The 11,375-nt window shown below is 44.8% G+C and overlaps 1 protein-coding gene across 1 annotated transcript in view; it reads left to right on the top strand.

Moving 5' to 3' along the window:
• Positions 1-8,967: 8,967 nt before the first annotated feature.
• The window catches only part of KIFAP3 (kinesin associated protein 3), an 83,045-nt gene continuing 80,637 nt past the window's right edge, over positions 8,968-11,375 (top strand). The window contains exon 1 of the mRNA XM_060232585.1: positions 8,968-9,252. Within this exon, the coding sequence (XP_060088568.1) occupies positions 9,221-9,252 (32 nt within the window). The 5' untranslated portion in view covers positions 8,968-9,220. The remainder of the gene's footprint in view (positions 9,253-11,375) is intronic.

Genomic DNA, 11,375 nt, shown 5'->3' with positions numbered 1-11,375 from the left:
CATCCTATCTGCTAATTAATAACAATTTGTAGCAAAAAATGTTGTGACATTTTCATGGCACATGTTCAAGTGACAGAAAACTAGTTCTCTTAACTGTTCAAACAATTTTGCAGCCAATGCAAGAGTATACTCTGAGTATGTAAAATATATTAAAAATACAGATATCCTTGGTATCCAAATGTGTAAGAATGTCTTCACAATGTCTTGAGCAGTACTTTTTGTTCAGGTTTATTAATTTCTTGTGGCAAAGCGGTTGAGGCTTACACTTAAAAGTAACTGAATCCTGAGAGAATATTTTGTTTAGCTATAATTTGCAAAGGAGAAACAGCAAAAATTATTTTGTGTGGGCATGTTGCCCTCTGTTGGTTGGTTGCTCTTCAAATGAAGACCAACTTAGTTCTGTAAGGCTAGAGACAATGGCACTTGATAAAAAGTGTTATGATAGGAACATTTTTTTGAGCAGGAACACAGATCCAGCTGGCTTGGTGTCAGGGGATGTGGCCTAATATGCAAATGAATTCCTGCTGGGTTTTTTCTACAGAAAAGCCCTATGTGAAACAATAGTTACATCAGGGTGTGTGGCCTAATATGCAAATGAGTTACTGCTGAGCTTTTCCTGATGATAGGCAAATTATTACTTGCGTTGCACACTCGTTTCTTTTATCCTACTGCTTCCTCTGGTTAAACATGTTTTTCAGGTTTTTGAGCATCAAAAAACTCTTGTTTGCCAGAGGGCAGAAGAACATGCACACCACAGCTGATAAGAGCTCCATAGGTCCAACAACGAAAAACTGTTATCCACTTTTCACCTTATTGAGTTTCCACAGACATTCTCAAGTTGGCTTATAGAATCAAAACATGAAAACAAAAGCCAGACACAATGTGAAACATCAGAACAGTGAAACAGAAATTTTAAAATAGCAGATCAACAAAATTCCCAACATTTGTTTTCTCTGTTGTGACAGACCCTGCGGAATAGCATTGGCCTACAGGAGAAGGGAGGTTAGAAAGTCATGCTCTGTGGGTGGATATTCTTCCATCTGTGGATACACTCAGGGCTTTTTTTGTAGAAAAAGTCCAGCAGGGACTGATTTGTATATTAGGCCACACCTCCTGATGCCAAGACAGCTGGCACTGCGTTCCTGTTCAAAAAAAGCCCTGGATATACTCCAGTGTAGGGTTCCACAACATGCCATCCATCAGTACTTCCCCTGTTGCCTACTGATCTTTTCAGAAAATGGGTGGCGTCTTTGTAAGGTTGGACTTGTTATTGGCTGTGCTCATTCAAATGAAAGGAGTTTCCATGGATGCGGCAGTGTCACTGGAGGATCAGAAAGACTATAGTATTCCCCTTTCTTCTTCCCCCCCTCGGACTTTTCTTCATTTCACTGTATTTGTGTCTGCAATTCTTTTGCGGGGGGTGGGTGGGAATAGCACTTGCCACCAGAATTGCCAGTTCTCCAGCTCTGGTGGTAGTCCTCCTGCCAGCAACACCCTTTTCCTGCCAATGTCCCTTTGGGCAGCGCTAGGCCGGGGGGGGGGCAGAATCACTGGTGTCACACATGCCATAACATCATTTCTAGTTCTCTCTGGAAATGGTGTCACATTGTGCATGCCACTGGCACCCCGCTGTCTTCACCACCCATCTTCTACTAGTTTCCAGCCATTGGCTGGCAACTTTACTCATCCACCTCCTTTCAAAATTCCAAAGGTGATTGCAGGCTCAAAAAGGTTGGGAACCCCTGCTCTGGTAGATCCAACCCATAGTGTGGAAATGAAGGAAGGAAGGAAGGAAGGAAGGAAGAAAGGAAGGAAGGAAGGAAGGAAGGAAGGAAGGAAGGAAGGAAGGAAGGAAGGAAGGAAGGAAGTAAGTTTCAAGTCCAAGTGAAAAAGCTATCTGCCACTCTTCTTCCCAGCAAATGTATTCTGTGAAGCAAGACTGCGTACCTTTTGCCTTCTGCTTCTTCCGTTCCAAGACAGAGTTTCACAAATAGGCCCCCGAGAATGGGAGCAATCCATGCCTATAAGTGTTGGGAGATGGATCATGCATGCAAAACTTTTACAGGATGTGCATATGTTTTTGAGAGAACCATTCTAGGAATCAGGCCACACTACAGAATCCAAATGACATGCAGAAAGCCCCAGGCTCTATTCCTGGCATGAATCAGGTAGGAGGTGATATGAAAGATTTTCGCTTGTAGAGCTGCTTCCAGTCTGAGTAGACAAGACTGACTTGGATGGACCAACTTAACTATAAGCTGTGAACTGGTGCAGTGCAGTGGCTTTGTGTCAGAGCTAGGATGCTCTCCCTTAAAATCTTATCTCAACCCTTAGATCCCTTACTAGGCAGCTTCATGTGTTCATGTGGACCAATGCAGTCCATAGGCCTGATTTGCGGCATGTGAGGTGCTTGTGTCCTCCTCATCCATGTCAACCCCTACCAACCCTACTAGGTAGCAAAACTTGGATGCTTATTGGACTCTTGATAGGCTGTCCTGTGAAACTGCTGGACTCTGTCCAGTTTGATGGGACACAAGGTGAGATGCCAACTCATGACGTTGAATCCAATTTCTACTGGTTCCTCTTTCCTGCTACAGGTGCCCCTTGTGACATTCCTCATGACATCCCCTATTCCCCCAAAGAAGCATTTTCTAGACGTCAGTGGGCCACAATGGGAAAGAGAAGGCAGGAAATGGCCATTCTTACCACTGGAAAACTGGACCTAAACCACAAATATAAATTATGGTGCTTGGAGGAAGCTAGGAGATTTTCAAAGGTATTGGGGGTGGGCATTGATAAACCAATGTTAAAGTTGTTTAGTTTGGATGTTGCCCATGTATATGTGCATTTAAAGATCTATTATTTGCACATCTGCTTTAAGCTTTTTTGATTTTTTTTTGAGTGCAACTAAAGTACGTCTTATAGATACACTGATAGCCATGCAGGAAGCCAGTGGCCCGATAATGTTCTGCCAAGTGGTGAGTAAGAAGAAGAAGATATTGGATTTATATCCCGCCCTCCACTCCGAAGAGTCTCAGAGTGGCTCACAATCTCCTTTACTTTCCTACCCCACAACAGACACCCTGTGAGGTAGGTGGGGCTGGAGAGGGTTCTTATAGCAGCTGCCCTTTCAAGGACAACCTTTGCCAGAGCTATGGCTGACCCAAGGCCATGCCAGCAGGTGCAAGTGGAGGAGTGGGGAATCAAACCTGATTCTCCCAGATAAGAGTCCGCACACTTAACCACTACACCAAACTGGCTCTCCAGTAAAAATTTTATGCCACATCTGTACCCAGTCAGAAACACTGGAAGTAAAAAGAGAGAGGGACATTCTCTCCATCACCTGATAGAATACTACAACATGCTGCAGATGACTGCCTTCCCATGTGGTTATACCTGGAGTCAGTGTGCTAAGCTGTCAGTTGTTAAAATGGTCATTTGTCTTTACCCGGTACACATGAGAAACGCCGTTCAGCTCTGCTCCACCCAGGACTAACCATGAAGGTAAAAATAAAATCTGCATAGGTTGTCCTCAGGTACTGTGAAATAAATGAGGCATGAAAGATTTTCTCTGCAGGTTGCAAATAAGTATTCAGATCAAACAACAAAGATACAGTTAAAAAAATAAAACTGAATTTAATTGCATTTGTAATGAGTTAGGTCCCAGAAGGATCGTAGCTCACTAAGAAAGTGCCATGTCAAGTTTATCATGTAGCCAACACCTAAACACTGAGCCTTGGGGACGAGTGCAATATTTCCTCTAGATTAGTAAAAGAGCTTGCTGGTGACATTTGTGCGAGAACCGCTTTAAACACCAGCACTTCCATAGAAGCAGTTGTCACTGGAAATTGTGGTGCTTTCATTTTTTAAATGGTTTTATCTGTTTTTCCTGAAATGATTTTCAGATTAGCAGTTTTACACCTGAGCAGACAAAGTGGTGAACTACAGAATACGATTTTAAAGACAGAGCAGACTTTGAACATCACCCCTGATGTGAAATTAAGAAAGTGCAGTTAAGCAAAACTAACTTGTCTTGTTGCTTTCCAATCCTTTGTTTTTTTGTTTTGGTTTTTTTGGGGGGAGTCAAAGAGAAGACCACCAGCATCTCCCCTTAGTGTGCATAGAACCTGTTATCTGCTGAAGAGATAGACTTCTTGAGCCCTTAAAAGTCCTCATGGCTGTGCTAGTCAGCCAGCATCTACAAAACAAGCAAACAAAAAAGATGAGGTTCAACTATGGGGGAACCAAGTACCCACCATGAGCTTCTTGGAGAAAGGGTGATGAGAAATATAATTTAGAGGAGAGCTCTCTATTGTTCTAATGCAGCCTTAACATAGGTAGAACAGTATCTTTGGGGTAAGGTGGGGTTGAGGGCTTTTACTGGCACTGAGTTATGCAGACTTTGGAATTCCAAAGAGCTATTCCTCAGGGGAAGCAGAAATGGGGAAAGACCCAAGGTAATTCCTCACATAACCATTTCTCATCGATAATCCAGATGGGTATCTGTTTTAGTCTATAACAGAAAAAAATGAAACAAGGATCTAGCGGCAGCTGAACTGATTCCATTCTAAGCCTTTGTGAGTCAGAGTTCACTTTGTCAGATGCATGGAGAGTATCCATTAGGCTGATACATTTCTATTAGGCATCAGTCTAATGGATACACACTTCTGGCATCTGACTCATGAAAGATCATGATGGAATAAATTATGGCTGTCTCTCAGGTGCTTCCTGTTTCATTTCCCTACCAGCCAATGAGTCTAAGGATAGCATGCTGATGTCACAGTTCAGGCCCAGCATCTCAGCAACCAGCATGCAATGCCTCTTTGATCAAAGCTGCCTTTAGGATATGAACTAAGAGAACCGGCAGGGGAGACAAGGAAAGAACACTACAGAGCATCATGATGGGAGAGGTACCTGGACTCCAAGAGGCCGTGGATCCATTCTTCAGCATTGTAACTAGGTAACACCACAAGATGGAAAGCCAACAAAGTGTAGTGGTTAGAGTGTTGGACTAGGATCTGGTGCCATGGAAGCTTGTTGGGTGACCCTGGGCCAGTCACACGCTCTCAGCCTAACCTACCTCTCAGGGTTCTTGTGAGAGAGCCAGTTTGGTGTAGTGGTTAAGTGCGCAGACTCTTAACTGGGAGAACTGGGTTTGATTTCCCACTCCTACACTTGCACCTGCTGGAATGGCCTTGGGTCAAGCATAGCTCTTGCAGGGGTTGTCCTTGAAAGGGCAGCTGCTGTAAGAGCTCTCTTAGCCCCACCTACCTTACAGGGTGTCTGCTGAGTATGTGTGGGGGAAGGTAAAGGAAATTGTGACCACTCTGAGACTCAGAATATAGCACAGGATAAAAATCCAATATCACCATCATCATAAAATGGAGGAGAGGAGAACAAAGTAAGATGTTTTGGAATCCTTTTGAAGAAGAAGGTGGATGTATATAAAGTAATTAAATAAAAATAAATAAAATTAAAATCCCATGTGATGGAACACGGATGCCCCTTGGCTGACTGTAAAGTTACCATTAGAGAGTCACTGTTTTATTTCCAGCATTGGATTTTTTTTTAGCCTGACTTCTGTGCTAAATAAGCAATCTTAAAAACCTATGGACTGGGCAAACCGTGATTTGGGCAAACATTTCCCCACAACAAAGCAGAATCAGACGCTGTGGCTCCCAGTTCTGGTTTACAAGCAACCTGTGGTTTGTCTGGTCAGGAAGTAATGACAAATTGTGGTTTGCCACCAGGAAAAAGGGAAGTATGGGAGGCATCTGAGTGCATGATGGGAAGGAGATGCACTTGAATACAAGTTTTGCCATTTGATGTCAAACACTGTTTTTGCATAAGAGCTTAACTGAACTAAGAGCTTTCCCATTAGACTAGTTCTAAGTCCGTTCTAGTTCTAAGTCTTGGTCTAAGCTGTCCACCTTGTAGGTGTTCCTTCAAATATGCTGGCTGTTTGGCCTAACACTTAAGAGAAATTGCTAAGAGGACTGATGCAGCTTGAAGAAGCTCATGCAAAACAAGGGTTCAGTACGACCTTGTCCTTGGAAACTTGGATTATTGGCTGCATCTTTGGACAGACATTAAACATCTGGAGTACTACACAGGATTTCATGGAATGAGATGGGAAGTTTTACCATAGGATGAGAAGAAAGACTCTTGGTGCTATTGCTTCCTTTTCTATTAAGGACTAAAAGTTATGGTTGTTTTGTAATTCATGATGGTGGAATTTGTGTTTATTTTTGTTGACCTTGTATAATTTAATAATAGAAGCTGGTTTTCACAGTGCATTATGTACCTTTGATTTTTTTGTCCTTTTGCCGTGTTATTCTCTGTGTGTTGTATTCCCCAGGTGGGAGCAGGTTTGGAGGCCCTCCCCCTGCTTCAGGGTCATCAGAAAGTGGGGGGGGGGGGGAGGAAATGTCTGCTGGGCACTCCATTATTCCCTATGGAGACCGATTCCCATAGGGTATAATGAAGAATTGACCAGTGTGTAGCTGGGGCTCTCGGGAGGCTGTTTTTTGAGGTAGAGGCACCAAATTTTCAGCATAGCATCTGGTGCCTCTCCTCAAAACACCCTCCAAGTTTCAAAAAGAGTGGGCCAGGGGGTCCAACTGTATGAGCCCCCAAAGAAGGTGCCCCTATCCTTCATTATTTCCAATGAAGGGAAGACTTTTAAAAGGTGTGCGGTCCCTTTAAATGCGATGGCCAGAACTCCCTTTGGAGTTCAATTATGCTTGTCACAACCTTGCTCCTGGCTCCAGCCCCCAAGGCCCCAGATATTTCTTGAATTGGACCTGGCAACCCTAATGGGATCTGGCTCTTCATATACCAGAGGTCTTCATACTTTCCTGACTTGGAACTCACAAAGAAGCAGCATGGGATCGCCAATCCCCAGGTGGGGACAGGGGATCCCCCAGTTTGGAGGCCCTCCCCCCGCTTCAGGGTAATCAAAGCATGGGGGGAGGGAAATGTCTGCTGGGCACTCCATTATTCCTCATGGAGACCGATTCCCATAGGGTATAATGGAGAATTGATCTGCAGGTATCTGGGGCTCTGGAAGGGGTTGTTTTTTGAGGCAGATGCACCAAATTTTTAGCACAGCATCCAGTGCCTCTCTTCAAAATGCCCTCCAAGTTTCAAAAAGATTGGACCAGGGGATCCAATTCTATGAGGCCCAAAAGGTGCCCCATCCTTCACTATTACCAACGGAGGGAGGGCATTTAAAAGGTGTGTGATCCCTTTAAAAGTGATGGCCAGAACTCCCTTCGGAGTTCACACCCTTGCTCCTGGCTCCACCTCCAAAGTCCTCAGATATTTCTTGAATTGGACTTGGCAACCCTAGTAGGGGGCCCTGCTTTTTGTAGGGTTCCAGGTCACAAGGGAGCCCAGGCTTGTACCATTATATGCACCTAGACTTTGTGCAGATCTTCAGGCTGAACAGGGGGAAGACAAGCACGGCAAGCCTGATCCTATTCCTTGCTTCATCATGTGTTGCACCATCATGTTTTTGAACACTGCTAATAAGTTGTTTATACTGAGATCCAGCTTGGCATAAGGGTTGAAATTTCAGACTAGGAAACTCAGGTTCAAATCTCTGCTCTACCAAGGAAGCTCCTTGGCCCAATCACTCCTTCCCAGCCTAACCTGCCTCACAGAGTCTTTGTGAGGATAAAATGGAGAAAGGGAGTATGTTGTAAGTTCGCGAAGCCAAGCCGAGAGAGACTCTGGGTTCTCATTCTGGAGAAAAGTGGGGCATAAATAATTATGTCTATCAATAGATATAGACAGGGCTTTTTTTGAACAGGAACACAATTCCAGCTGGCTTGGTGTCAGGAGGTATAGCCTAATATGCAAATGAGTTTCTGCTGAGCTTTTTCTACCAAAAAGCCCTTTGTAAAACAATGATGCCATCAGGGTGTGTGGCCTAGTATGCAAATGAGTTCCTGCTAGTCTTTTTTTACAAAAAAGCCCCGGATATAGATATATATTTACAATTGTGTAATTCTTATAAGAACTAAGAACCAGCAACTTTTGCCATTTCATATCTCTCCAGGTTCAGTCACTAAACCCATCTTGGAATCAGGCTTGTCCCTAGGCGAGGCTAACTTCTGGCGCCTCCCCCCCACCCCTTGCACTGATAACATCACCGAGTCACATGGAGGTGACCAATTCGGTGCCCCCAAAGGCAGGCACCCTTGGCAATTGCCTAGTGGCAGGGCTGGCCCTACTTGGAATAATCTTATTTTCCTTTACATACACTGACTATATGAGCTCTGCAAGATGCACTGGTTTGCCAAACCATGATTATTATATTATTTTCTAGCGAGCAAGATACTTGGTGTTTGCTTCTCACCAGTTCATGGTACTTATAGCTTGACTCCCTAAATGCTGACCGGGACAAAAATACCACCAAGTTCGGGGAGGGGGGGGGGAGTGTTTGTGAATTGTTTTAGAGGTCTGGTTCTAGTTTTCAAGTGATCTGGTTTTAGTATCCTTGAAAGCTAATCAAAAGAACCGAAATCCATTAATCGTACAATTAATCCATCATTAGCAACAACTGCAGCACCTCTTTAGCATTGCTTCAGTTTAGTCACTCAGGAAAAGGAAAGCAGAATCAATTATTTAAGCACACCTTTAAAAAATCTTAAGAGATCTAAACAACCGTGATTTAAAACTTCACTCCATCCTTAGCTAATCACACCTGTTTAAATTTTGAAATTAGCCAAGCTCAGATGTTCCTCTGCTTGCTGTTCCCCGACAAGTCCCTCTTCTTTTCTCAGAAAATTCATGTTTTCTCTTTCCTTCTACACAACATGACAGCCCCATTATCTCGTTCACACTGACAAATTCTGCGAAACACAAGGAACTCCGCAGCAGATCATCATATACAATGTCGTCCTCCGGTTGCAAAGGTTATCAAGGCTATCTGAAGCCGTCCGGCCACGCCCCAAATCGCTTCCTTTCATTCATTCACCGCTCTGGTGAGCTCGCGCGAACTTCGGTTTTTTTCGCCCTCTGACTGTCTTCCACTACGCCTGCGCAGAGGGAGACTGACCTAGAGTGCGCCTGCGCATTGCTACTCCTTCCCTCCCCTAGTAACAACAGTGCTCCTACCTCCCGCAAACCTGCCTTTCTTTCATCCTTCAACGGCTTTTTCTTCGGCCGGCGGCGGCGCCTGTCAGCCTCCCTTTCCCGCGCCTCCGTTGCCGCTATGCAGGGGGACGACGCCCGTTACCTCAAAAGGTAACGCTGCTCTCGATAAAAGCAGATACGGGGCGGGCTGAGTGTCTGCTCCTCAGAGGAAGAGAGGGCAGGGCCAGTGTGCTTTGTGGGGGTCCGATGGTGAGGGCAGTTGAACCTCCGGGGGCTCAAGCTGAGGAGAAAGGGGCGGGGTCTGGGGTTAGGGGCGGGGCCTGTTGGGAAGGGAGCTGGTCGCACAACCCATCATCCAGGCTTTTGTCTTACTATTGTTTTATTGTTATTATTTACAATAATATATCAATATGCAGAGTTGTGAACCCTTCATCGCCCACACTCTTCTTTTATTTATTTACTAAAAAGTCCACCGTCAGCTTTAGGTGTGTGAGGCAAAGTGGGTATCATTTTAGGCAGCGGTCAGTTTGTAGAAAAGTAGCTGGTGGAACTCATTAGCATAGCTCATTTGCATATACTGCCCCCCACTCACCAAAAGCAACCAGATGCAAGAAAGGAGAGCCCCGGGCCAGCAAGGCCTGCTCCAGCCAGTCCAAGCAGGTGTCACTCACCTGGGGCTCTCCTTGGCCACTCCCACCCTCCCAGTCAAAAGGCCAGCAAGCTACCCATCACACAAAATCACATAAGGAGTGAAGAAAGGATGGTGGGGCTTCTACAGGGGTTAATGGGGGCTGCTGGGGGTGTGGCAAAGCTCCTGGTGGCTGCCCACTGTCCTAATCCAGGGATTGTTATGCAGCTACACCTACTATGCAGTGGGCAAGGAAGGTGGGGAGGAGGAGGGGGAACCCTCAGAAAGGTTCAGGAGCTGTGCTCCTGTGAGCTCCTGCTGAATTCAAGGCCTGATTTTAGGGCTGCCAGACCCAAGCTGGAAAATACCTAGAGATTTTGGGGGTGGCCTGAGGAGGGCAAGGTTTGAGATATTATACCATCATGTCCAGTTTCCAAAGGGGGCATTTTCTGCAGGTGACCTGATCTCTGTCACTTGGGGATGAGTTATAATAGTGGGGGATCTGCAGCCACCACCTGGAGGCTGGCAACCCTTTTATTTATTTATTTGACTGAATACCACCCTCTCCTCAATGGGGCTCAGGGCAGTTAACAATTTATAAATACAATTCTAATAAATAGAATAAATATATATACACATATTAAAATTTAAAACAATAAGCCAGCAGTAATCAATACTGATGAGATGATGTTAGACATTACATATCCTCCCTTGGGGGAGAAGATGGGGAGGCTAGGCTTGATGGTGAATCATTGCGGACCTCAGCAATAGACCTGGCGGAACATCTCTGCCTTACAGGCCCTGTGGAACTGCTTTAGGTCCCACAGGGCACAGATGTCATTAGGCAGAGAACTATTGGACTTTCTCAGACCCTTAAAAACAAGTCTAGCTCACCACTAGCATAATGTTAAGAGCTAAAACTTGTGGCTGCCAGGCAGTCTTTGGATCTCTGGGGTATTCTACCCACAATGCCATATGATGGTAATAATGATTATTCTGTGATACTCAGGCTTCCTTAACCTTGAGCCACATAACATATCAGACACATATCATGTTCTCTTTCCCTTGGATCTTATTGAGTAGTACGTCATGGGTTATAGATGGGTTGGTCAGAACATAGGAGATGCTTTCAGCATCTCAGGCTTGGAAACAATAACAAGGCAAGTTTTAACACTTTTTATGTAGGAACAGCATCCAAATCCTGCCTGTGTAAATAGTATAGCATAAAGTCCGTATTGGACTCCCTGCGTATTCTGGATACCTCTTGTCCCTCCAGAGCCCATCTCTGCTGTTTGTTACTTGGTTATTGGCTGTTTAATTGTCTCAGGTTCTCTCCCCACCGCAACATTCCAGTCAACCTTTCAAATCTGATTGTTCCTAGTGGAACGGGTAGGAAAGAGGAAAGAATTGTCTCCTGTCCATCATAGAGGTGAAGTCTAGTAGCAGGCCAGGCTGTGAGAGAGTGACTGGCTCATGTTGCCCCACAAGTTTCTATGACAGTGGGCAATTTGAATTCAGGTCCCAGCGCAATACTCCTACTGTTACAACACACTGTTCTGGCTGTGCTTTGTTCCAGGATTCTGCACTTTCTTCTCCAGGCTGCACCCCTTGATCAGCTAGATACAATCTTTTAAAAAAAAACATT

This window comes from Heteronotia binoei, chromosome 2 (genome assembly GCF_032191835.1).
Source record: "Heteronotia binoei isolate CCM8104 ecotype False Entrance Well chromosome 2, APGP_CSIRO_Hbin_v1, whole genome shotgun sequence".
In the NCBI taxonomy this organism is placed as follows: domain Eukaryota; kingdom Metazoa; phylum Chordata; class Lepidosauria; order Squamata; family Gekkonidae; genus Heteronotia; species Heteronotia binoei.
Note: the sequence above shows the minus strand (reverse complement) of the source record. Positions and strands in the feature narration are given on the sequence as shown.